The sequence below is a fragment of the Cydia fagiglandana genome, chromosome 6, assembly GCF_963556715.1.
Source record: "Cydia fagiglandana chromosome 6, ilCydFagi1.1, whole genome shotgun sequence".
Taxonomy (NCBI): Eukaryota; Metazoa; Arthropoda; class Insecta; order Lepidoptera; family Tortricidae; genus Cydia; species Cydia fagiglandana.
The window spans coordinates 15,001-41,662 of record NC_085937.1 but is presented as its reverse complement, the minus strand read 5'-3'; the positions used below and the strand labels follow the sequence as shown (position 1 = coordinate 41,662).

Genomic DNA, 26,662 nt, shown 5'->3' with positions numbered 1-26,662 from the left:
GGAACCTCTTCGGAGAAATCGAGGGTTTTGCCTGTGCAATTGCGGTCGAAGTTATCATGACGAATAACTACCGGAGATATATCCTGAAGGACGGTACGGTCGACATTTGTGGGGCATGTCGCCGTCCCGGAGAGTCACTCAGGCATATTATCTGCGGTTGTTCTCATCTTGCTAACGGCGAGTACTTGCACAGACATAACCTCGTAGCCAGAATTATTCACCAGCAGCTTGCCCTTCTATACGGCCTTGTGGACTGCGAAGTGCCGTAGGTACTACAAGTACTCACCTGCGCCAGTTCTCGAAAATGGTCGTGCCACGCTCTATTGGGATCGATCTATCATCACTGACAGGACTATTGTAGCTAGTAAGCTTGACATCGTGCTGATAGATCGATCGTAGCGCCGGGCCGTGCTCGTCGACGTCACCATCCCCCATGATGAGAATCTCGTGAAGGCCGAAAAGGAAAAGTCCAGCAAGTACCTAGACTTAGCTCACGAGATAACCGCCATGTGGGATGTTGACTCGACGATCATTGTTCCTATAGTTGTGCCAGTGAACGGTCTCATAGCGAAGAGTCTCGACCAACACCTAGAGATACTCTCGCTGGGTGGTTGGATCAAGGGTCAGATGCATAAGGCGGTAATTATGGACACGGCGCGTATAGTACGTCGGTTCCTCACTCTGCGGCCCTGATCACCGGCAGCTTGGGCCCTGCCCCGCTGCCGGCGGCACCCTAGGTTAGGTTTTTTATAATGTGTTTATATATTTTTTGTAATGTTTTGTAAGTGTTTTTATATTTTACTTTTATACTCACATTGTAAAACCCTAACCTAAGGCCCTATTAATTGAATAAAGGATAATAAAAAAAGTCTAGTTTTAAGAAAAGTTCCAGTGTTATATATAACTATGAAAGACTGTTTCTTAAATAAATCAATAAAATAAAGTAATTTCTTGAATTTTGAACACGGGAGCTACCCTCCATTCTTCTCCTGGTATAAAGGCCTTCCAAACAAAACAATTACTTTCAATATAAATAAATCTCCTTTTAAGTTCTAAGTAAATACTTAACTTTCCTGCAGTGCTACCCGAAGGTTGTATGGAAGAGATCCCTTTTTAGCTATAAGAGTACCTGTTGTTACCTAGACTTGTAACTTGTATCTTTTCTGTGTAATTTTGTATGTGGTCATTGAAATATCGATGTTTAGTGAAGTGAGCAAGAATGTGTATGATTGTTTATAATGGCGTGGTGCGTGGTATGTGTTGCGCAGGAGCGCAAGCTGAAGCGCGTGGGGTGGACGAAGCCGAACTCGTTCCACGTGTGCATCACCTCCTACAAGCTGGTCGTGCAGGACCACCAGTCCTTCCGCCGCAAGCGCTGGCGGTACCTGGTGCTCGACGAGGCGCAGAACATCAAGAACTTCAAGAGCCAGCGCTGGCAGATGCTGCTCAACTTCCAGACGGACAGGTGAGCACTTGCACACAAGTACAACAAGTTGGCCACCGAGATCCGTACACTTGTGTCGGGGCTTGTGTTGACACGGGCGTATGTTTCAGACGGCTGCTGCTGACGGGCACGCCGCTGCAGAACAGCTTGCTGGAGCTGTGGTCGCTGATGCACTTCCTCATGCCCGACGTGTTCGCGTCGCACTCCGAGTTCCGCGAGTGGTTCGCGCCGGTGGCCGCGCTCGCGGGCGAGGGCGGCGCCGGCGCCGGCACCGCGGGCTTAGTACGGCGGCTGCACGAGGTACATCTACCTCCGATAACCACTCGCCCTAATTTGACGTTTCTGTTACGTATGAGTTACGTACCGCGGACTGGACGCACGCGACTGGCGCTCGGCGAGCGGTAAACGCCAGTCGACCAATCGTTCGGCCTTCATGTGTCGCTCGGCGCGCCGTCGGTCGCGTGTGTCGAATCCGCTGCCTTTACATCCTCCACGTGTCTGTCGGTTCCGAGCGGCACGATCGAAATCTATAGACTTTTATGAATCTGTTGTAGACGACAGCGGCGATAGTGATTATATACCGATTGTTATCATGATATGTGCTGGGCAGGTGTTGCGGCCTTTCCTGCTGCGGCGGCTGAAGGCGGACGTGGAGCGGCAGATGCCGCGCAAGTACGAGCACGTGCTGCTGTGCCGCCTCGCCAAGCGGCAGCGCTGCCTCTACGACGACTTCATGGCGAGGGCCAAGTGAGTGAGACCACTTCATTTATGAAAAAAAAATCCACAGTTACTTCATGTATGATAATTATAGGTGAACCAGGATCTATTGAGGGTGCGCCATGTTACGGAAATTTGTTGGTACTTATTTCTAGCAATGGCAACAATTTTAATAATAGACAACATCTACCCTCTATGATAGTTGTCAATATTGACAATGTAAACATTGCTTTGTTTAGTTTCGTGTGAATTATTATTAGACTGCAATAATCATGCCGAAAGTTTTAGATTTTACAGAGAAAAAAGTTGTAAATATTGTATATAGTTATTTATTGAAAAAAAAACGTGCGGTAGAGAAATTTCTTCCATTAGAAAACAACGAAATTAGCATCTGAATTGACGGGTAAGTTTCAAACTTATGGACAAATGTCACTATAGTCAGGTCGTCACGATTTGGTTGATGTCTTGTAGGGTTTCTGCTCGAGAATTCCCGAGGCGAGAAATCTCGAGAAATTTGTCCTAAGTCGAGACGGGAAAAAAATATTCAATGCCTCGAGAACTCGAGAAATAAATCTCTTGTGATAAGTAAAAAGAAAACACGCGTATAACACATGATGTGTCTATAATGTATTTTTTTAGGTAATTAAATAAATATGAACAATGTTTTTTTTTTTACATTTTCAGGTAGGAACCTACATAAAACATTTATTAAAGCCTAACAAGTTCCTTTTTAGCCCTCGCCACGTTGCGGATTTTCGATGGAACTAATTTATTTTAATGGCAATTATTTTGTTTGACATCCGACATTGAAAGTCATTGAATGTCACCGATGTAAACAAATCGAAAATGATTGTAAATATTTCAGGATAATAATAGATTTTGCAATCAAAATGCCCAAAAAAATTCACACCGATGCTAAACAAATAATTTTAAATACATTAAAATACTTGCGACAGAAAAAGGATACGGGATTCAGTAGCATTCCATTAAACAATGTTGTGAAATTATTTGTTGACATGACGGGTACTGATTTTCATAGTGAGTTTGTAATAAACTGGTTAGTTTTGTACTAAATATGAATATTAATTATTAAATTATTATTTTTCTCATTTAAGGCGTCTTTAGTGCTATAATCAAAAATATTTATTATAAGAATGAGCCATTACCACCACGAGTGACTGAATCTGGTAAATATATATACGGAGGTCGAATATTTAGAATCAAATTATGGCGGATAGGTAAATTATTCATACTTAATTATCAACTAAACATGCTCTTTCGATTGGGTTTCGATTGGGAAACATACTTCTACAACTCACATGTACATAATTGTATACCTCACTCGCTCTTGCACGATGCCAATACACACTGTCCCGACTATTCATGACGTACACGTATTGTTGCTATATGTAAGCTGTTTGTAGCGACATTATATCAGGGCTAAAAAAGAACTTGTCAGGCTATACCAACCAAATAAAAAACTACCTTGATCCGTCCCCTCACATTCTAGCTTTAACCGATTTTCATGTTTTGAAACTTTTGAACTATCATGTAGTGTATTTTTATTGAAAAACAACTTTAACATTTTTTGTTTAAGTGTAATAACAAATATTACAAAACTAAATTACTATTGATAAATCGAATCATCCTGATATATTTCTATTAGCAAAACATTACAATTTTAGCAGCTTTTCTTTTATTCATCATTCTTCTTAGGCTTGTGTTTTTATAATATGATTTTTTTAAAAATCGAGTTAAATTTATTGACTTGAATATTGCTGCCTAATAAAATACCATATTGTGGTTTGTTTACACTTTGTTGAATACCTAAAGAAATACACTGTAGCATAACACATCGCCGGTGGGCACGCCTGCACCTACTTATAGTTTTTTTTGTTGTTGTATTTTTGATTATTAAGTGCAATTTATGGTGACTAAAAATGTACCACATGTTTGATTATTGATCTCACCTACGAGTCTGATTTGTAAAAAAGCAAAAAATAAAAACATTGTGTTTTATGGAGCTTTTAAAATTTCTCGAGATACTCGAGAAACTCGAGAAATCTTGGTCGAGAATTCCCGTGCCTCGAGAAATTAAAAAGGTCGAGAAACCAGAAACCCCAATGTCTTGTAATAATTTGATTTGTGTATTAGGTGTATCGCATGCATCGGTATCACGGATTGCTAGCGAAGGGCGTAAGGGCGGAATTAAACGACCAAACCTAAAAAAAAAAGAAAATAGATTTGGATGATTTTGATTTATGTATCATACGTCGTAAAATTCACGAATTAGCGTAAAAAAAGAAATACCAACAATAAAAAAATTGTGGACTGTTTTAAAAGAAGACATAAATTTAAATGTAGGCATTAAGTACTTACTATGCTAGCTTAGTAATCGGGAGATGATAGCTAGCCATACACGCACGGATTTGTCCGCCAGATGTGTCCGACAGATCTGTCCGGCGGACACATCCGTCCATATGTGGCGAGAATTGAGCACGGATTTGTCTGCCAGACGTCCGTCCGCTGTCTCTTTTAGACGCACCTAATGACTTTTTTAACTGCACGATTGTTTCGCATCCTTAATAACTTTTAAAAGTGCTTTTCTTTTTAATAACTGCTGAAACATGGAAAAAATGTTGCGATCATGTAATAAAAGTCGAAAATGACTACAGGAAGTCAGATCATGCAATTGATTCCTTTATAGAAAAAAATGTTATTGAGGTTGGGTCTGATTCTAGCAGCGAGTCTAGTCAGTCAGAGTCAGAATACGATTCAGATGTCTTAATGACTGAAGAATATTTAGATCCCGATTTTGAGTATAATGTTGAGAACGAGTCAAATTCCTTGATGACTGAAGAATATTTAGATCCCGATTTCAACTATGCTGAATAGAACATATTTGGTACGTTAAATAATTTTATTTGTAAAATTATCTATATAAATTCTTACTTATAACTCTTGCGTTACTTATTGTCTTTACGCTATTCATTTTATCTAAATCGAGTCAGCCATTTAAGCGTAAAAACCGAAGAAATATCCAAACATCAAACTTTGCACTTATTAAAGTTGTCGGAATAAAACAAAAATCATCTGCCAATTTCCATTGTCCCCACTATACAAATTGTTGCTATATAAAATTCATAACGAGCGCCCTCTTGACAATACTCCCAAAGTTCTGGTTTACCTATACTTTTAAATATTTTATTTGTGGGCCTAATAAATGTTTCACGTTTGTTTAATGCGCAGGACGAAAGAGAGCCTGGCATCCGGCAACCTGCTGAGCGTGATCAACGTTCTCATGCAGCTGCGGAAAGTGTGCAACCACCCCGACCTGTTCGAGCCGCGCGCCGTCGCCTCGCCCTTCCACATGGACGCGCTGCGGATACACGTGCCCGCCGTCGTACTACTGGAGGAGGTGGGTATTCTGTACAACACCCCGACCTGTTCGAGCCGCGCGCCGTCGCCTCGCCCTTCCACATGGACGCGCTGCGGATACACGTGCCCGCCGTCGTACTGCTGGAGGAGGTGGGTATTCTGTACAACACCCCGACCTGTTCGAGCCGCGCGCCGTCGCCTCGCCCTTCCACATGGACGCGCTGCGGATACACGTGCCCGCCGTCGTACTACTGGAGGAGGTGGGTATTCTGTACAACACCCCGACCTGTTCGAGCCGCGCGCCGTCGCCTCGCCCTTCCACATGGACGCGCTGCGGATACACGTGCCCGCCGTCGTACTACTGGAGGAGGTGGGTATTCTGTACAACACCCCGACCTGTTCGAGCCGCGCGCCGTCGCCTCGCCCTTCCACATGGACGCGCTGCGGATACACGTGCCCGCCGTCGTACTGCTGGAGGAGGTGGGTATTCTGTACAACACCCCGACCTGTTCGAGCCGCGCGCCGTCGCCTCGCCCTTCCACATGGACGCGCTGCGGATACACGTGCCCGCCGTCGTACTGCTGGAGGAGGTGGGTATTCTGTACAACACCCCGACCTGTTCGAGCCGCGCGCCATCGCCTCGCCCTTCCACATGGACGCGCTGCGGATACACGTGCCCGCCGTCGTACTACTGGAGGAGGTGGGTATTGTGAATCATTTTAATGCTTTAATGCTCTCTTTTTGCAGACCATACCCTTTTCTATTTTATTCTACTATCATCATATAAACAGTCGCGTCTCGTAGTCGTGTGGTATTTTCCCATGGTACTTATTATTTTCGAAACGTAACCTTCACCTCGTATGCAGGTTCGGGAGCGGATAGCGTGCGCGGCGCGTCTCGGCGGCGACCTCGCGACCCTCGAGGCGAGCGAGGCGGGCGCCTTCGCGGCGCACCGAGCACGCCACCTGGCGCCGCCGCGCCGCATGGTGGAGGAGCTGTGCGCCGCGCCGCCGCCCGCCGCGCCGCGCCCGCCCGAGGCCAAGCTGCGGATACACCTGCGGCTCGTGCCGCGCGCGCTGCCGCCCGCCGCGCTGGGTCAGTATATAGACTAGTCGCCGGAGGAGGAGGTATATACGCCACCTGACGCTAGTCACTATGTAGACCGGTGTAAATAACACTCCTCACACTAGAATCGCTAATTAATCGGCCATTTTTTTCACTTCTCATCTTCACTTAAATCTCTTTTATATGTCCCAGAATTGAGTATATCCTACTTTTAAATAAAAAATTGATCGATCGGTCACCAGGTGCCGCCACGGCGCCCCCGCTGCGCGTGCGGACGGCGCGGCGCGGGCGGGGCGCGGCCGCGGCGCGCGCGCCGGCGCCCCCGGGGGCGGGGGCGGGCGCGGCGGCGCGGCTGGAGGCGCGGCGCCTGGCGTGCCTGCGGCGCCTGGCCGCGGCCAACGAGCGCCGCTGCTGGCGCCTGCCGCTGCTGGGCGCCGACCTGCGCCGCGCCGTGCGCGCGCCGCCGTCGCCGCCGCCCGAGCGCCTGCGCCCGCCCCGTCTGGCCGAGCTGCTCGAGCGGATGCACGACCTCGTCGACAGGTGACCCCGGTTATTCGACTCTACCATATTTTCGCTGAAACGATCCGCGATTGCGTATACTGTTTTTGAACGGTGTCCGATTTCAGAAACTATGAAACTGATTTTTAATAAATCGGACGTTTCGATCCATAGTTGTTAGTGACAAACTTACGAATAGACTTAAATTACTTTGTTAGTACCTACACTGAGACAAAGAAAAAACATATCCCCGTAGTCGTACTTCATATGCAAAACATGGTTTCATTAGGAGAGCGTGCAGGCTTTATGATGAAAAGTTTCAAAATGTAGATATTTTTCATGAAACACTACCTAATTTCAAACGGTTATCTTTACAATGTATTCAGCAGGCATTATAATTGTTATTACATCTACATAATCTACAATATTACTAAAATGCAATTGTATCCAATGTAGCAATACGAGACTGTTTGTTTCTAAATAAAAAAAAAAATGTAAATAAATGTAAAAAGGACATATCGATTGTAGGTATATTGATGTGAATATGAACACAGGTTCAGCGTGTGCTGGCGCTCGTGCGTGGCGACGACGCCGACGCTGGAGGCGGGCGCGGGCCGCGGCGCTCGCGACTGGCGGCGCGCGGCGCGGGCGGCCGAGCGCGCCGCCGCGGCGCCGGCCAGGGCGGCGCTGGCGCTGCTGCACGCCGCCGCCAGCCGGCAGACCGTCGCGTTCCCGCACCCGCGCCTGCTGCAGTTCGACTGCGGCAAGCTGCAGGCGCTCGCCCCGCTGCTGCGCCGCCTCAAGGCCGGCGGGCACCGCGTGCTCATCTTCACGCAGATGACGCGCGTGCTCGACGTGCTCGAGGCGTTCCTCAGCCTGCACGGGCACGCGTACGCGCGGCTCGACGGCGCCACCAAGGTGGAGCGGCGCCAGGCGCTGGTGGAGCGGTTCAACGCGGACGCGCGCCTGTTCGCCTTCATCCTGTCCACGCGCTCCGGCGGCGTCGGCCTCAACCTCACCGGCGCCGACTGCGTCATCTTCTACGACTCCGACTGGAACCCCACCATGGACGCGCAGGCCCAGGTACCTACCTACACACACACACACACACACACACACACACACACACACACACACACACACACACACACACACACACACACACACACACACACATCATCTCTGTCGGTCCGACGGCATAGTGGTTAACGATACTTGTGTCTGTGTAGGACCGCTGTCACCGCATCGGGCAGACGCGCGACGTGCACGTGTTCCGGCTGGTGACGCAGGCCACGGTGGAGGAGAACATCCTGCGCAAGGCCACCGAGAAGCGGCGCCTCGGCGAGCTGGCCATCGACGACGGCCACTTCACCACCTCCTACCTGCGCGAGGTGAGTGTCGCCCCGCCCGGTGTGGAAGGGAGGGGAGGGGAGAGAAGGAACATCATTACGAAGGCTACTAGTTATCTGCGCTTTCGAGAATGTTTAAATACAAGTGATAATTTTTTTGTTGAATTTACCTCGCCCATATTTTTTGCATTTTTTCCCAGATTTCAAATAGCGGCTCGCGGAGTAGCAATTCTGCTGCAAGCGCCTAGCCATTGTTCAACATAAATGTTTTGTGCAGGCGAGCATCAAGGAGCTGTTCGGGTCGGGCGCGGACGTGGCGGCGGGCGGCGACGTGGAGAGCGCGCTGGCGGCCGCCGAGGACGAGCAGGACGCCGCGGCCGCGCGCGCCGCCCGCGCCGAGCAGCAGGGCGAGCTGGCCGAGTTCGACGAGGCCGTGCCGCTGCGCGACGACGACCACCCCGACCACAAGGACGAGCTCGCCACGCTCATGAGCCAGGTACACACCCCCCGCCCCGCCCCGCCCCGCGCCGAGCAGCAGGGCGAGCTGGCCGAGTTCGACGAGGCCGTGCCGCTGCGCGACGACGACCACCCCGACCACAAGGACGAGCTCGCCACGCTCATGAGCCAGGTACACACCCCCCGCCCCGCCCCGCCCCGCGCCGAGCAGCAGGGCGAGCTGGCCGAGTTCGACGAGGCCGTGCCGCTGCGCGACGACGACCACCCCGACCACAAGGACGAGCTCGCCACGCTCATGAGCCAGGTACACACCCCCCGCCCCGCCCCGCCCCGCGCCGAGCAGCAGGGCGAGCTGGCCGAGTTCGACGAGGCCGTGCCGCTGCGCGACGACGACCACCCCGACCACAAGGACGAGCTCGCCACGCTCATGAGCCAGGTACACACCCCCCGCCCCGCCCCGCCCCGCCCCGCGCCGAGCAGCAGGGCGAGCTGGCCGAGTTCGACGAGGCCGTGCCGCTGCGCGACGACGACCACCCCGACCACAAGGACGAGCTCGCCACGCTCATGAGCCAGGTACACACCCCCCGCCCCGCCCCGCCCCGCCCCGCGCCGAGCAGCAGGGCGAGCTGGCCGAGTTCGACGAGGCCGTGCCGCTGCGCGACGACGACCACCCCGACCACAAGGACGAGCTCGCCACGCTCATGAGCCAGGTACACACCCCCCGCCCCGCCCCGCCCCGCCCCGCGCCGAGCAGCAGGGCGAGCTGGCCGAGTTCGACGAGGCCGTGCCGCTCCGCGACGACGACCACCCCGACCACAAGGACGAGCTCGCCACGCTCATGAGCCAGGTACACACCCCCCGCCCCGCCCCGCCCCGCGCCGCGCCGAGCAGCAGGGCGAGCTGGCCGAGTTCGACGAGGCCGTGCCGCTGCGCGACGACGACCACCCCGACCACAAGGACGAGCTCGCCACGCTCATGAGCCAGGTACACACCCCCCGCCCCGCCCCGCCCCGCCCCGCGCCGAGCAGCAGGGCGAGCTGGCCGAGTTCGACGAGGCCGTGCCGCTGCGCGACGACGACCACCCCGACCACAAGGACGAGCTCGCCACGCTCATGAGCCAGGTACACACCCCCCGCCCCGCCCCGCCCCGCCCCGCGCCGAGCAGCAGGGCGAGCTGGCCGAGTTCGACGAGGCCGTGCCGCTGCGCGACGACGACCACCCCGACCACAAGGACGAGCTCGCCACGCTCATGAGCCAGGTACACACCCCCCGCCCCGCCCCGCGCCGAGCAGCAGGGCGAGCTGGCCGAGTTCGACGAGGCCGTGCCGCTGCGCGACGACGACCACCCCGACCACAAGGACGAGCTCGCCACGCTCATGAGCCAGGTACACACCCCCCGCGCCGAGCAGCAGGGCGAGCTGGCCGAGTTCGACGAGGCCGTGCCGCTCCGCGACGACGACCACCCCGACCACAAGGACGAGCTCGCCACGCTCATGAGCCAGGTACACACCCCCCGCGCCGAGCAGCAGGGCGAGCTGGCCGAGTTCGACGAGGCCGTGCCGCTCCGCGACGACGACCACCCCGACCACAAGGACGAGCTCGCCACGCTCATGAGCCAGGTACACACGCACACAAACAATGGAACTATACCTCTCATTGTAAATCTACAAGTTTAAACATATTTGTATGTGACTGTTCCCTGTGAACATAGAGTATAATAAGTAAAGAAAGAGTGGTAACTCCATACATTAGCTTTCTTACCAAAACACGCGTTATTTCGTAGTCGACATCTAGCGTCATGTAGCGGAATTTATCAGTACTGCTAGTTGACAATAGATGTCTCGGCGAACGAAAACTCTAAGTAATGCTCAACAATTTTCAGCTAATATTACAACCGGATTAACTGGCAGCTTCGAGCAACACGGAAGGGAGGCGGCATTCGCACTATTTCCCCTCTGCCGAGGTACAAGATTCGTGCGTCAATTTAATCTAGCGCGGGTAATAAGACTAGTTGCAATTGGATTTTTCACTAGACCGAGTCCAGACGCGCGCGTGAACACTGCTGCACAAAAATGCCTGTTTGCTCGGTTTTTTGCTATAAAAAGAGGTCGGGGACATCAAATTTACAAAAAGAAAGTGTTACATTTCACATGTAATATTTTTTTTTACATATCATACGTTTAATTACATTTAAATACAATTATTATAGTTTAGTCTCAAGTATTTGTTGGATTTATCGTTTTTGCTCGCTCAGTACAAATTGCGGATCGGTCGAGCGACAAATCCGACTTCTCATCTCTCAGAATACAATGACATACTTCAACGAAAATGTGTTAGTGTGCGTGTTGTGACACTAGTCACTCGTCCGTACACAAAAAGAGAACGAGGTTTGCAAGATTTGTCTTTGACGTGTGTCATTTTCTATGTATTTGTGTCGTCATTACAGAGGGCCTACCGCGAACCACGTTTGACGTGTTGCCTCCCTGTCACACTTACGTATGAATTTACAAGTGCCATAGAGAGGCATCACGTCGAACGTGGTTCGCGGTAGGGCCTCTGATTGGATTTTGTATGTAAGTGTGTGAGAAGTGCGACTGTGTGCACCTTCCCCCCGCGAAAAATGGCAGAAAGATTTGTACGGTTAGATATCGCTTGGGCCCCTCCCTTCCGACGCGACGTGTCGGAAGCCGGTGTTGCTCGAAGACTGGCAGTCTATTTTCAACCCCTTCTGCTTATAATATTAGTTGTAAATTGTTTTCATAGTACATTTTTCGTCGTAAGCTACACTTGTGACGTCTGGGGTCGAGTAGGGGTACTGATAGTTCCGCTACACGGCGCTAGATGTCGACCACGAAATAGCGCGCGTTTTGGTAAGAAAACTGATGTATGGAGTTACCACTCTTTCTTTACTTGTATTACTCTATGCCAGCGGTTCTCAATCTTTTTTTTGACGGAACCCTTTTGGGAAGCAAAATACTTGATGGAACCCTACAATAAAACAATAGTTTTTAGAAGTGTGTTTTAAATTCTAAAGCATAGTGCTCTAAATTCTTGCGGAACCCCTGCAAGGGTGTCGCGGAACCCTAAGGTTCCGCGGATCACACTTAGAGTATGGCCGCTCTATGCTATGAAAATGCAGATTTTTTTTTTTTTTATATTCCTGAATTTCTGAAACAAAATATAACCGACTGTTTTAATCATAACATTGTACATTTTATTAACGTTCACGTAAAATTTCAGCTGACGCCGATCGAGAAATACGCCATGCGGTGCGTCGAGAGCAGCGAAGCCGGATGCGAGGCGGAGCGGGAGGCGCTGAGCGCCGTCCGACGCTCGCTCGGCGACTGGGAGCGCCGCCGCCGCCGCGACGCCGAGCCCGAGCCCGAGCCCGAGCCCGAGCCCGCCGACGCCGAGCCCGAGCTCACCTACTCGCGCCGCGACGCCGACACCAAGGTGCGCCCCCGCCGCCGCGCCGCGCCGCCGCCCTCGCCGCCGCCCTCCCCCCGGCCCGCCCGAGCCGCGGGCGACGACACGAAGGACACTAAGGACACGCTAGACGCGAAAGAGAAGACGGACGCGAAAGAGAGTGCGGCCGCGAAGGCGGGCACTCGCGCCACGCGGTCGCGGGGAGGAGTGCAGATCGACCTGTGGCGGCTGGACGCGCGCCGCGGCCGCCGGTCCGACCGCGCGGAGCGGCCCGCGCTCCGCAACGGCACGCTGGACGCGTGGCTGGCCAAGCCGCGCCCGCCCGACCCCTGACCGCATAATAAATGATTTGATACGAGCCCGCGTTTTATATTCCTGACGTTGCCGTTTTGGTGCCGCTCGGCCGTCCGTGAATGCTTGTGTCCGCGCCCGCCGCCCCGTCGGGCGTCAGGGCCCCGAGTCACCAAAACCGCGACGTCAGGGATGCAACTCGCAAGCATTTACGGGCGGGCGGGCCGGCCGACCTGTCCACCCTCCGAGCGGGCGGCCAGCACGAGAGACACCCCCGCACCGTGCTCGCCTGCTGACCGCCTACACGAGACGCTTCCCTACTAATTACTGTTCTCTTTGCAACGCTACAATAATTATTTGTTTTACAAGGAGGCAGTTGTTTAAACGCTCGTGCTAATATTGATACCTGAGCAAGCGAATGATTCCAAAATTGAACCACGAGCATAGCGTGTGATTCGAAAAATGAAATCTTGAGCGTTGCGAGGGTTTCAAAGCACTACGAGGGTTAAACAAAATTTGCCCCCGAGTGAAACAAAATTTTTCGCCACACCAACCTGAAGCAAATTTAATATTAAATGGAAAATATCAAACAAAATCAAATACAAATGAATGGTATTAAATATTTATCATTCAAAAGTCCTCTACCAGCAAACATAAGAAAACATCTCAAAATTTGCAATTGATTACTTTGCCTCACATGTGAATAAAATGCTATCAGTTTTTGAAGTGCAAAGTAAGCCTTTCCGAGCTGGTGTGGTGAAAAAATTTAAAATAATCTAATCTTTTTGATATAACTATTAGAAACTGAATTAGGCAGTACTCTTGATCGTTTCGGTAAAGGATACTGAAATATTTCACTTTGCGTTTTTATTCAGATTGGTGATTATTAGTTTATTTACTGGCAATATAGAGTCTGGCTACTGAAATATTACACAAATTTTTGGCGGGAAATTAAAAAAATGTTGGGTTGGCCACACTTTGTGTAGTAGGAATTATAGTTTTGATACTAGACAATATTTTTGATTTTCTGTGCACACATAAGGTACCTAAGGATATAAGTTAAATATACGTTGGCGTGCACTCATAGTCAGCTTACATAATTTCTACTACTATGTAAAGTACAGTCAACGATAAATACATATGATAACACTTTCTCACCATATACCTTTGTAACAAGGCGAAAAAGGACATGTAGTGTAAATAAGACCTAGCTCGATAATACCGTTATATTAATCCATTACAAAAGTACTACTTATGCCAAATATGCTAAATGCTAAGTATCAAAATATTTATAGAGCACCAACCTCCTAATGTATTATTTACGAGCTTAAATGATAGTTTGCGAACCTCACTCAGTATAGACATTATTAATATTATTTAAAATAAACCCCTTATAAACCGCAAACAATTTGAATGAATGTCATAAATTGACAACTGACTTTTAGCTTTTTTGAAATCATAGACAATTGGTGATACAACAACGAAATATCTGTCGACAATTTTTGGCTAGCCAGACTCTATTTAACAGAGTATACAAACGGGAGTTCAAAGTACGTTGCCAACAAGTATTATTGAGGAAGCGTTTTAAAAAACCAGCTAAAGCAAGTAACAGCGGACGTGCACTCTGCGCGCTCCGAGCTACGACGGTCTCTCCCTTCAGAACTGTACTGCGTTTTTTTACAACTACATCAAATTCGGTGTCGCAAACGGGAGCAGCCGTGGTAACCCAAGTCAAAAGAAAGTAACCAGTCATCCGTATTACTAGCAAAGTAGTTAGCATTTTATGATTTTTATAAATTAAAATAGAAAAAAGATTCAGCGCATCTGCTCGACGATGACCATCTTAGACTCTGTGAATATTTTTTCATAATATATTTTTTTATCTTAATCATAAGGAAGGAGAGGAGGGTTTCCGCGATAGAGTTGTTTACTAGATGACTGCACCGAGGCGAGAGGTGTTGTCATAATCCACCAATCGTTTATATCCATGTTTATTTATTAGTGGATTTTGATAGCACCTGTCAAAAATACCTCTCGTCACGGTGCTGCCATCTAGTGAATATCTCGATCGCGGAAACCCTCATTGTGATTTTGTTTGCACACTTCTCTGCTCAGTATAATAAATGATAAATTTGTTGGTGAACTATCACACACCCCTTAGCGTTAGAAAAAGAACGAGTGTCGAGGCTACTTTCTGGTGATACAGGTGGTTGACCTAACTATATATAACTGTACAAGGATAAACACGCGGCCAGACCGTCAGCATCTCCTGAGGATGCCTCGTAGAGAGGCGAAACACGTGTCGAGTATTTTCCGGTGGGAGGGTGGGAGCATTAATTGCATGTAAAAAATACCCAAGTAATTATAACCAGGGCCGTTTTAAACTATGCTGGGGCCTTGGGCACATAAGAATATGGGGCCCTTTTGGAAAGTAAAGAAAGCGAATTAAAGTAACATTTTTCTACTATGATCTTCTACTTATTATGTGTAATCAAATATACTGTTAATGTCTGTCCTCCGGGGCCCCCTGGGGATGGGGGCCCTGGGCACGGGCCCCGTGTGCCCTTATGGTTAAGACGGTACTGATTATAACGGGTTAGCACTGATTGACTAGCACGTTATTTTTTCGCGGATAAGCAAAGTAATATTTTGGTATTAAAATTCCCGGAAAGTATCGCCTGATTCTATTCATAACTTGATATTTTGCGAACTTGGCTAACACACTGTCCAGGTTAACAAAAAAAAGTTTGTGTCTGGTAAGTAAAAATGAAATTTATACTTAAGGTGGTTCGCCTAGGTTACTCAAAACTTAACTCTCGCTAGATGGCACCACTTTTGCAAAATTTCAGGTTTTATTTTTTTGTGAAATGGTCATGGTATTTGTATACTTAAAAGTATGTTTCGCGCACTCTTTAAATAAATATTGAACAATTAAAGTAAACATTGAATACTTCATTGTGCAAAAACCACCTTTTTAATTCGACGGAGTGTTGCTGTCACGCTTTTTCCTAGTATTACTCACACATGCAAACAGTGTTTCCGTGATCCTTGTAGTAGACAATTTCACACAACGTAAGTATGTTGCATTGCAATAGCGTAACGGTATGTTCGTGGAAATAACTACGTGCAAGAGGATTGGGGTTCAAGACTGGTGCGAGTAGGTAATTTCTTTTTGTTTCTCCTTTGTGTTATCTTACCTTTAAACGAGCAATTATTATATATATGTTACTGTAAAAGCCCGAAGTACGGCAAAACCTAGGATTTACCGGTAAAACCTAGGTTTTACCGATGCCGATCGGTAAAAGCCCGAAATGTTAAATCTTACTAGTTTACTTCGGGCTTTTACCAACACCGATATGGTAAATCCTAGGTCTTACCACGGCAACCGGTAAAGTTTGAATCATGCACTGATTCTTGAGATTATTAGATGAAAAGTAGGTAGGTTTGGATCTCCCGGTTCTGCTGAAGGTGAAAGAGAACTCTACTAGCCTGCATCGTGGCTAGGCACCCAGGTTTAGGTATAGTTAACTTTAAAACCGAATCTGCAGCTGGCCACTTTATTGAGTAATAGAAACGCGTTCCGTATGTGTTTCGCTTTCCAGATGACCAGGGTGCCTAGCCAAGGTGCCAATGGTGTACGCTCCGTAGCGAACGAAGCGCAACCGTGTCTGTCGCATTAATATGACAGAGTGATAGAGAGAGGTATTACCCTAACGTTCGCTACGGAGCGAACGACTGGCATCTTGGCTAGGCACCCAGATTTAGGTATAGTTAAGTTTACCGCCGAATCTGCAACTGGCCACTGTATTGAGTAATAGAAACGCGTTCCGTATGTGTTTCGCTTTCCAGATGACCAGGGTGCCTAGCCAAGGTGCCAATGGTTTACGCTCCGTAGCGACCGAAGCGCAGCCGTGTCTGTCGCATTAATATGGCAGAGTGATAGAGACAGGTATTACCCTAACGTTCGCTACGGAGCGAACGACTGGCATCTTGGCTAGGCACACAGATTTAAACGCTTTTTAAAAATCAAAAAACTATTACTTATGAAAGCAGAAGAATATAAATGATCGTATTTGATTTATAATTGTTACATATTTGCCGTAACTTATTTTTAAAATGTGTTTTTCAATTAAAAGACACGTCAAGATTGTTTACCTTATTTCTAATGCTAAAAAAAACAAACTATAGTAATAATTGTGTTTTTCATTCATAGACAAAATCCATTATTTTATCCACAGGAAATTTTATATATCTCTTTTTTATTGCAGTGAGGATGTCCTGATTGTAAAAATAAGAGAGATTAGGTAGAGTATAATTTCTAATTTTCTTTGTCAAAAATAAACGAATACGTGTAGCCCATACCATACTTAATCAATCGATTTATGATAATAAGAAAAATTAAATAAAAATAAAAAAACAATACGAAATTTAGATGTAACAAAAATACAAAAAGTTATGTTCCAGCATACAATTGACTGGGGATCGAACCGGGAATCTTCCGTTTGTAAGCAAAAAAGCGACTGTTTGCATAACACGCCATGATAGTTCTTAGCTAAGCTGACGAACTTCGGGTACTTATTCTCGCTTAGGTCAATTAAGTACCTGTCAAACGTCAGTGTCAACAAAATTGCACTAAACATGACGGCACTCCAAATTCGCGCCGTGGTCAGCCCGGCAACGTCGGAAATGGTATGGCAACGTCGCAAATGTATCTGTACACGACATTTGTGACACACACATACGTAAAATTGATGAAAATTTAACTATGATTTTTGCATGATTTCTGTATGAAACATTGTTTTCCTGTTAATTTCGCGCAAACGAATATTCGAAGGAAGATAAATGCGGAAATATTTATGTACTAATAGTGTGTAGTTACTTAATGAGCTTTGATTGAATTTTGTATGAAAATCGAACCACCTTAAATACGCCTATATTGGATGAAGAATAATGTAGGTACAGTCGCCATCAGATATATCGGAGCGGCCAAGGTGTTCACAATATCTGAACACGCACTCTAACGCCCTGACAATAGAGGCGTGTTCAGATATTTGTGAACACTTTGGCTGCTCCGATATATCTGATGGCGACTGTACCTACTTAATTTGTTTAAGGTGGTTCGCTTTTCATACAAAATTCAATCAAAGCTCATTAAGTAACTACACACTATTAGTACACAAATATTTCCGCATTTATCTTCTTTCGAATATTCGTTTGCGCGAAATTAACAGGAAAACAATGTTTCATACAGAAATCATGCAAAAATCATAGTTAACTTTTCATCAATTTTACGTATGTGTGTGTCACAAATGTCGTGTACAGATACATTTGCGACGTTGCCATACCATTTCCGACGTTGCCGGGCTGACCACGGTTCGAATTTGGAGTGCCGTCATGTTTAGTGCAATTTTGTTGACACTGATATTTGACAGGTAGTTAATTGACCTAAGCGAGAAGTTCGTCAGCTTAGCTAAGAACTATCATGGCGTGTTATGCAAACAGTCACTTTTTTGCTTGCAAACGGAAGATTCCCGGTTCGATCCCCAGTCATTGTATGCTGGAACATAACTTTTTGTATTTTTGTTACACCTAAATTTCGTATTGTTTTTTAATTTTTATTTAATTCTTCTTATTATCATAAATCGATTATTAAGTATGGGCTACACGTATTCTTTTATTTTTACAAAGATAATTAGAAATTATACTCTTCCTAATCTCTCTGATTTTTACAATCAGGACATCCTCACTGCAATAAAAACCGGACAAGTGCGAGTCGGACTCGCGCACGAAGGGTTCCGTGCCATAATGCAAAAAAAAACAAAAAAAAAAGCAAAAAAAAACGGTCACCCATCCAAGTACTGACCACTCCCGACGTTGCTTAACTTTGGTCAAAAATCACGTTTGTTGTATGGGAGCCCCATTCAAATCTTTATTTTATTCTGTTTTTAGTATTTGTTGTTATAGCGGCAACAGAAATACATCATCTGTGAAAATTTCAACTGTCTAGCTATTACGGTTCGCGAGATATAGCCTGGTGACAGACGGACGGACGGACGGACGGACAGCGAAGTCTTAGTAATAGGGTCCCGTTTTACCCTTTGGGTACGGAACCCTAAAAAGAAGTGTATAAAATTTCCTGTGGTTAAAAATAATGGATTTTGTCTATGAATGAAAAACACAATTATTACTATAGTTTGTTTTTTTTAGCATTAGAAATAAGGTAAACAATCTTGACGTGTCTTTTAATTGAAAAACACATTTTAAAAATAAGTTACGGCAAATATGTAACAATTATAAATCTAATACGATCATTTATATTCTTCTGCTTTCATAAGTAATCGTTTTTGATTTTTAAAAAACCTGATAACACTGAGTATGTGGGGGAAGCGCTGCTGGCCTAGCGGAAAGCAATTCGGAGATCGCGGGTTCTAACCCCGGCTCGTACCAATGATTTTTCGAACTTTTGTACGAAATAGCATTTGATACCTACCTATTTATACACCGATACCTATTTTTCGGTGAAAGAAAACAATGTGAGGAAACCGGACTAATCCAAATAAGTTTACTCTCTGGGTTGGAAGGTCAGGGCAGTCGCTTTCGTAAAAACTAGTGCGCATGCCAATTCTGGGATTAGTTGCCAAGCGGAGTTTGAATATCTGGGAGACCGACCAAAGCTTACAAAACATAAAAACTCAAAAATGAATGAAGAGATCAAACCCCTTATAGCAAATTTCATCGAAATCGTTAGAGCCGTTTCTGATACCATCCAAATATATAAATAAATAATTATATATCTAATAATTGCTCGTTTAAAGGTAAGATAACACAAAGGAGAAACAAAAAGAAATTACCTACTCGCACCAGTCTTGAACCCCAATCCTCTTGCACGTATTTCCACGAACATACCGTTACGCTATTGCAACATACTTACGTTGTGTGAAATTGTCTTCTACAAGGATCACGGAAACACTGTTTGCATGTGTGAGTAATAGTAGGAAAAAGCGTGACAGCAACACTCCGTCGAATTAAAAAGGTGGTTTTTGCACAATGAAGTATTCAATGTTTATTTTAATAGTTCAATATTTACTTAAAGAGTGCGCGAAACATACTTTTAAGTATACAAATACCAAGACCATTTCACAAAAAAATAAAATCTTAAATTTTGCAAAAGTGGTGCCATCTAGCGCTAGTTAAGTTTTGAGTAACCTAGGCGAACCACCTTAAACCTTTACCAGGCCGACATTTCAGAAATGACAATAGAATGTCAATCATCTCGAAAATAAAACGCATGCTTGAAGTGCCGTATGTGGGAAATATATATCCCTTAGCCTAGTGTAGGGTTAATACATCACTCTGGTACGGCTAATTTCTCTAACAAATGGCAGGCATGTAGGTTAAAATGTAGGAATGAAATAATAGAAGAAGCAAGTTGTCAAGTGGATGCTGCCCCACTTTTGTCTCATTCCGTGTGTCTCATTCCGCAATTTCGCTTTGGTTTTCGAAAAACGGTTCAAATTATAACAAAGCTGCCAATATGAACAAAAGATTCTCCACTAATTAATCGATGATAATTGTCTATGAAGTAGGTATGTTGCTAGGACTTAAATCCCGTAACAGGTTCAACTCTCATCGCTCTACCTAGGGGATGAAACTTATCTATATTTTATGATTTATGATATAAAATATGTTCCTGTCCTGAACATTTATAAATAGGTTTGCCTTTGCCTATAAAATATGGTCAATGCTTTTTTAAATTAGCTGCTGCTGCTGGTAGGCAGATAGGTGAAGTGAAGGTCGGCCTCACGTGTGGGATCTTAGACCAATATTTAAAAGTAATTATTTTAGCCATATCGTACAGTGATCGTAATAGTACGGTGTAGTGTACCAAATGTGATGGTTCCCCGCAGGTGTGGCTGAGCGGCGGGCCGGCGCGAGGCGGCGCGCGTGCCGAGCGGATGCCGGTGAGTGGCTCTATGTTATAAGGGGGTCGACCATTCATGATTACACAACATATCGAGGAACGTGGATTAACCCTAATTAACATCGGGAGATTTTAAACTCGTGACATCATTCTCGATATAAACTTACGCACCGCAGTACATTCTAAACCCCCCTTATTCATAAACGCGCTACAAACCTGAATTAGTCAATTAATAATCGATTGTCCTTATCTGTCATGTTGACTTATGTATTTGTAAGAAAGGGGTAAAATATAATTTAACTAAAACAGGCCTGTAAAGTTTTATGAATATGGGGGTAAGCGTCCATTTTTAGGGTTCCGTACCTCAACAGGAAAAAACGGAACCCTTATAGGATCACTCGTGCGTCGATCTGTCTGTCTGTCATAGCCTAATCTTTCCGAAACTATTGGACCAATTAAGTTGAAATTTGGTACACACATGTCATGTAAGTTTGTGACCCAAAGACAGACATGTAACTTAAACAAAATATGTATTTTAAACATGGGAGCCACTTTTGGGGGGTAAATGAGAAAATTAAAATTAAAGTTTTTCTAACCATATCGCGTTACATATCAAATGCAAGAGCTCATTGTGAGAATCTTAAATATATTTTTGTATAATTTTAGAATAAACAGTTTAGAAGAAATTCACGTACATAGGCAAAAATTTACTATTTCCTCTACCCTTTATTTCCGAAACTACTGCTTTTAAAATTTTGAAAAAAAAAAAAATTAAATAGGCAAGCGTGAGTCGGACTTAATTACTTAGTTTTTGATCCGACCCCTACGGATTTTTTAAAGACATTTCACTCGCGTTTCACATAATAAAATACATTGTTAAAAATTGTGTAACGATCGGTTTCGGGCGCTCGCAGATCTGGTGTCCGCCCTCCCCGCCCGCCAGCGACGGCGACGGCGAGCTGTACCGGCCCCCTTGGGCGCGCGCGCTCTACCGCGCCGGGCCCGCGCCCGAGCACGCGCTGCCCGCGCTGCCCCGCGCGCGCGCCGGGGGAGGGGCGGCCCGCGCCGGCCCGCCCGCGCCGCCCCTCCCCCACGCCCACCCGCGCCCGCCGCGCCCGCCGCGCGCGCCGCCCTCGCTGTTCGAGCGAGGCGCCCGGGTGCGCGTGCGGCCCCGCGCGCCCGCCGACAAGCACAAGGACGCGCCCGCGCCCGACTGGGCGCCCGCCGAGGACGCCGCCCTGCGCCGCGCGCTGCGCCTGCAGCGCCTGCCGCCCGACGCGCCGCCCGCGCGCGCGCCCAACTGGGAGTGGGCCGCCGAGCTCGTCGCCGACGTCGCCCGCGCCTACCGCGCGCCGCGCGCCTGCCGCGACCGCCACGAGCGCCTCGCCGCGCCCGACGACCGCGACCGCGACCGCCCGGACCGCGAGCGCGACCGCCAGGACCGCCACCAGCGCCGCAAGCAGCGCAAGCCGGGCGCGCGCCGCCGCGTCGACGACGACGCGCCGCGCCCGCCGCTCGCGCGCCTCGACGCCATGCGCGAGGCGGCCGAGCGCCGCCGCGCCGCGCCCAAGCGCCGCCTCGACGACGCGCAGCACCACAACCCCAAGCACGCGCAGCTGCTCGCCGACCACGGCCTCGACTACGACCGCCCGCCGACGCCCATGGAGGTGGCGTCGCGCCGCGCCGACCGCATCGCCAAGGAGAAGTCGAAGGCGGCCGGCGCGGGCCCTTGCGGCGCGCCGGCGCCGGCCGCGCCGCCCGCCGCCGCGCCGCCCGCGCCCGCGCCCGCGCCCGCGGCCGCGCCGGCGCCGGCGGCGGGCGCGCGCGTGGTGGTGGCGGCGCACGCGGCGGCCGGCAAGGCGGAGGCGGCGCGGCGCGCGCGCGCGGCCGCCGTGGCCGGCGCGGCCGCGCAGCCGCAGCAGCTGCTGTACCGCCACCAGCCGCTGCAGGCCCGACACCACCTCAAGATCCTGCACCACGCCAATGCGACCACGGCACAGGTATGAGACGTATCACGACGTTTCCCCGTCGACTAGTGTACTGGAAGCGGTTATGCATCGCTGCCATACATGACCCAAATTTTTTTTATTAAGCTATGAGCTTCCTCACATATGATCTTTGAGTATATATGTGTACATAATGCGAGAGTTTAAGTGTTAAATTTTATGATGCAAAAATAAAATACTTTCTATATATTTTTATAAAATAATTTAATGTCCGCAGTTTCCGGTACACGGACATAACTCTGTGGTATTTTTGGTCACTATACAAAAGTAATTAGCTCTCAAAGCAAAAATGTCCAACAAAAATTTTCATCTTTTGACGTTTTTCTTGTAAAGTTGCTATGAAACTGAAAAAAGAACTAATGCCGGCAATGAATTCTACGTCTTCGGTTTATACGAAAATTATACCAAACTTGACCAAACTTACCCTAGTGGCCACCAGGACCAGAATAGATTTTTTTTAATGATGACGGGTGGCGGCCCTTTTTGTACCCCGCCCTCCCCGACTAGACGCACATTTCTAATTGCCTTCGGCTTGAAATGCTTAGAATTACTCAAAGAATATATGTGATGAAGCTCATAGCTTAATAAATTTTTTTTGGGTCAACTTCATAACTGCTTCCGCTAGTGCCGTAATAACTCGAGCTGTTAAAGAAGTTTTTTAAACTATCGTGCTACATATCAAATGAAAGAGCTCATTATGAACATCTCCAATATATATTTTTATGTTTTTAGGGTACACAGTTTAGGAGTAATTCAAGAAAAACAAAATAACTCTTTACCTACAGATGACAGGAAAATCTATTAGAAATGTGCAGTCAAGCGGGAGTCGGACTGATTACTTAGTTTTTGATCCGACCCCTACGGGTTTTTAAAGGCAATACACTCGCGTTTCACATATAAAAAATACATTGTTAATAATTGGGTAATATACGGAACCCTAGGAACGCGAGTCCGACTCGCACTTGGCCGGTTTCTTTTTATCTTCTTCATACGACACATTTATGCCGTTGCTCATTCGTGTAGATCGCCCGCCTTATTTTGTACGTTATTGTGCAGGTTGCGGGCGGGAGCGGCGTGACAGTGGCGAGCGTGGCGGGCGTGGCCGGCGAGAGCGCGCTGCGCACGCTGCAGCTGCAGCAGCTGGCGCTGCGCCGCGGCGCGCTGCCGCCCGCCGCCGCCGCGCCCCCCCCCACCGCCGCGCAGCAACACCAGGTGGGTCACAACATGCCGGTCTACTAAAACTACCTACAATAAATTACAAATATAAAAACATACTGCATTGATCGAAAAACTCGCAACTTTTTTCTAACGTACTAATACTTTGTCGCTTCAAGGTGACGACAGCGGCCGGCACGCGGCTGCTGGCGCGCGCGGCGGCGCCGCACCCGCACGTGGTGGTGGCGCACGCGCCCGCGCCCCCCGACGCCCGCCACCCGCCGCCCGCCGACCACTGACCACTGACCGGGTGTACAGAATACCCGCCGCCGCCTCACGTCACGTCGCGGCACCCGCCGCGCGTCGACCACTGACCTGGTGTACAGAATACCCGCCGCCGCCTCACGTCACGTCGCGGCACCCGCCGCGCGTCGACCACTGACCGGGTGTACAGAATACCCGCCGCCGCCTCACGTCACGTCGCGGCACCCGCGCGAGCGCCGACCGTAAACCGAAACGTGAACAATAAACTATGACTGATGTTATTTGCTTTTTAATTTTCCCCGCCGCTTCTATGCTACGAGTATGCGCCGTGCCGTGCGCCATCACGTATATTCAAATTCCCTGTAACATTAGAAAATCAGTTTGAATTTAGCGAGAATATGATTAGATTAGGTTAGATTTGTTTATTTCACAACATATAATTACAGTACAGATTACATAAATGTCAATTTATGTATATTATGATCGTCAATAATAAATGTAAATAATAGTAAGATTATCCAAATAAATTAATTCATTACCCAATAATACAAGATATGAAAATTTTAAATTGAAAAGGATCGTAAATAATAACAACAATAAACAAAGACAATGTCAAGAATATAAATTGTACAGTTATGTCAAAACGTTCACTTAGTTCTGCAGGTAATTGCTCATAATAAGTTGGGCCGATAACACGCGGGTCCTTTGCTGCAAGTACCATGCGGCGTGGAACTGTTCGTAATCGACGAGTATGGCTCATAATTTCCGAAAATATTTTTTTAGTCGAGACAATTACTCCGTTGTACGTGTAATTACTTCGCTTTATTTTATTTTTTGTGGACATTTTTTCATCAACTAAACCTTTTCTCAATTTATTCCCTTTTCATTTTAATCCCAGTAGTTAAAATAACCAGTAGGTTTTTTTTTTCACTAACTAAATATTCTCTATCTCCATATTTTCTCCTAAAAACTAAACTGCTCCCCCTCCCAGACATAGGTAGGTTAGGGTTATTGGCTGACAGAGTTTGGAGCAATTTTTTACTTGTAGTTTTTTTAGATTATGTTTTAACTTTAGTGCTTTTGATATTTGTTGTATGTGAAATACCTACTAGTAACTAATATAATCACTACACTATTAACATGCAGTAACAAGAAAATATTATCCTAGATATTTAAAAAAACAAAAATTATAAGGAAAAGAATAATTTTAAAATATTAAAAATAGGCGATGCGGAAATAAACCATTGGGAAAATATGGGAACTGAGTAGTTGCCACCGAGAATGGATGATTTCGGGAAATTATGGGTAACGCAAAATATGAGAACGGAGTAATTGCCTCGAAGAAAAAATAATTTTCGGAAATTATGGGCCCACATTCCATAATAATTTGTCATTTGAGAATGCGATACAATAAGGTCACTGCATGAATCTACGCTTCACACCCGCTAGCGGCTGAGGCTGCTTGAAAACCACAAACGATTACAGCATTTGGAAAACGGGTTACTACCGCCATCTATGAGCGCACGTGCTTTTATTTTCTCTACTCGACACTAGATGCCTCTAGATGTAGATAAACTGCCAGGTTTTCTTGAAAGACTTTCTTCAAGCATGAGATATGAACATACTGGAAAAATTGATGCAATTCAATACTATATTAACAATAAGCACTGCAGCTATGCCAAGGGGCCTTTGATATATTTTTTTTTTATTGTTATAAGATTGGAGCTGAAAATTAACAATTAATGTGACGTTTTACTTACTTAACATAACCCAACTCAGCTTCATTATATTCCAACGTGACCGTAATAACTTTTTACTGATCCACTCCCTCAGTTAACCAAATAACGACACATACACATAATATATTAATTGAATAACTAGCTCTTCTTCTCGTCGTCGGATGGAGATAGTATTAGTAGATGGATTGTATGAGATTATATAAGGCTAGGCTGGCTCAAGTTTTTTTTTTTTTTTTTTATAATGTCCGTATGTTACGGCATTATTATTTGGATATCAATGATATTTATTTACCTACTATTACTTGGAAAGAAAAATAAATAAATAGAAGGGCAATTCATGTTATTTCTTGTAAGTACTAACCGTAGTAAAATCGAGTCACAACAACTTCCACCATATTTCCCAAGATGTCCCACAAAGTTTTTATGAAACGAAACGTAAACGAAAATGAAACGTCCATCTGTTACAAGAGGACGTGGACGTATTAGTAAAGTGGTGTAGGACTAACAAAATGGTTCTGAACCCTAGTAAATGTTACCACATAAAATTTAATCGGAAACAAAATCCTATACCTTCAAAATACTTCATTCTCAACAAGGCTTTGCAGGAAGTCAATGAAATAAGAGACTTGGGTGTCACAATGGACAGCAAATTACGTTTTGTGAGTCATGTAGATAAAACAATAAATGCTGCCTTTAAATCTCTAGGGTTTGTGTTAAGATGTGCTAGGGAGTTTAAAGAATGTTCAACAATGGTGACCCTCTTTAACTGTTTTGTAAGAAGTAAACTAGAGTATTGTAGCATTATCTGGAATCCTAGTTACAAAGTACATATTGAAAGGATTGAACGACTGCAAAAACGATTTACTAGACATCTTGCGTATCGCTTTGGAACAGGCCGCCAAGGATATAATACAAGACTTAAACAATTTAAATTAATATCTCTTAGTAGTAGG

At 46.7% G+C, this 26,662-nt stretch overlaps 1 protein-coding gene across 1 annotated transcript in view; it reads left to right on the top strand.

Annotated features, from left to right (window-relative positions):
* Positions 1-22,299, top strand: part of LOC134665484 (helicase domino) — a gene marked incomplete at its 3' end in the record, with an annotated part of 39,232 nt that extends 16,933 nt beyond the window's left edge. Inside the window, exons 8-23 of the mRNA XM_063522459.1 lie at positions 1,269-1,465; positions 1,555-1,744; positions 2,055-2,191; positions 5,411-6,239; positions 6,406-6,634; positions 6,847-7,144; positions 7,657-8,185; positions 8,332-8,493; positions 8,729-9,404; positions 9,481-9,678; positions 9,755-9,952; positions 10,029-10,165; positions 10,200-10,526; positions 12,148-12,639; positions 20,532-20,585; positions 21,460-22,299. Of these exons, the coding sequence (XP_063378529.1) occupies positions 1,269-1,465; positions 1,555-1,744; positions 2,055-2,191; positions 5,411-6,239; positions 6,406-6,634; positions 6,847-7,144; positions 7,657-8,185; positions 8,332-8,493; positions 8,729-9,404; positions 9,481-9,678; positions 9,755-9,952; positions 10,029-10,165; positions 10,200-10,526; positions 12,148-12,639; positions 20,532-20,585; positions 21,460-22,299 (5,493 nt within the window). The remainder of the gene's footprint in view (positions 1-1,268; positions 1,466-1,554; positions 1,745-2,054; positions 2,192-5,410; positions 6,240-6,405; positions 6,635-6,846; positions 7,145-7,656; positions 8,186-8,331; positions 8,494-8,728; positions 9,405-9,480; positions 9,679-9,754; positions 9,953-10,028; positions 10,166-10,199; positions 10,527-12,147; positions 12,640-20,531; positions 20,586-21,459) is intronic.
* Positions 22,300-26,662: the final 4,363 nt, after the last annotated feature.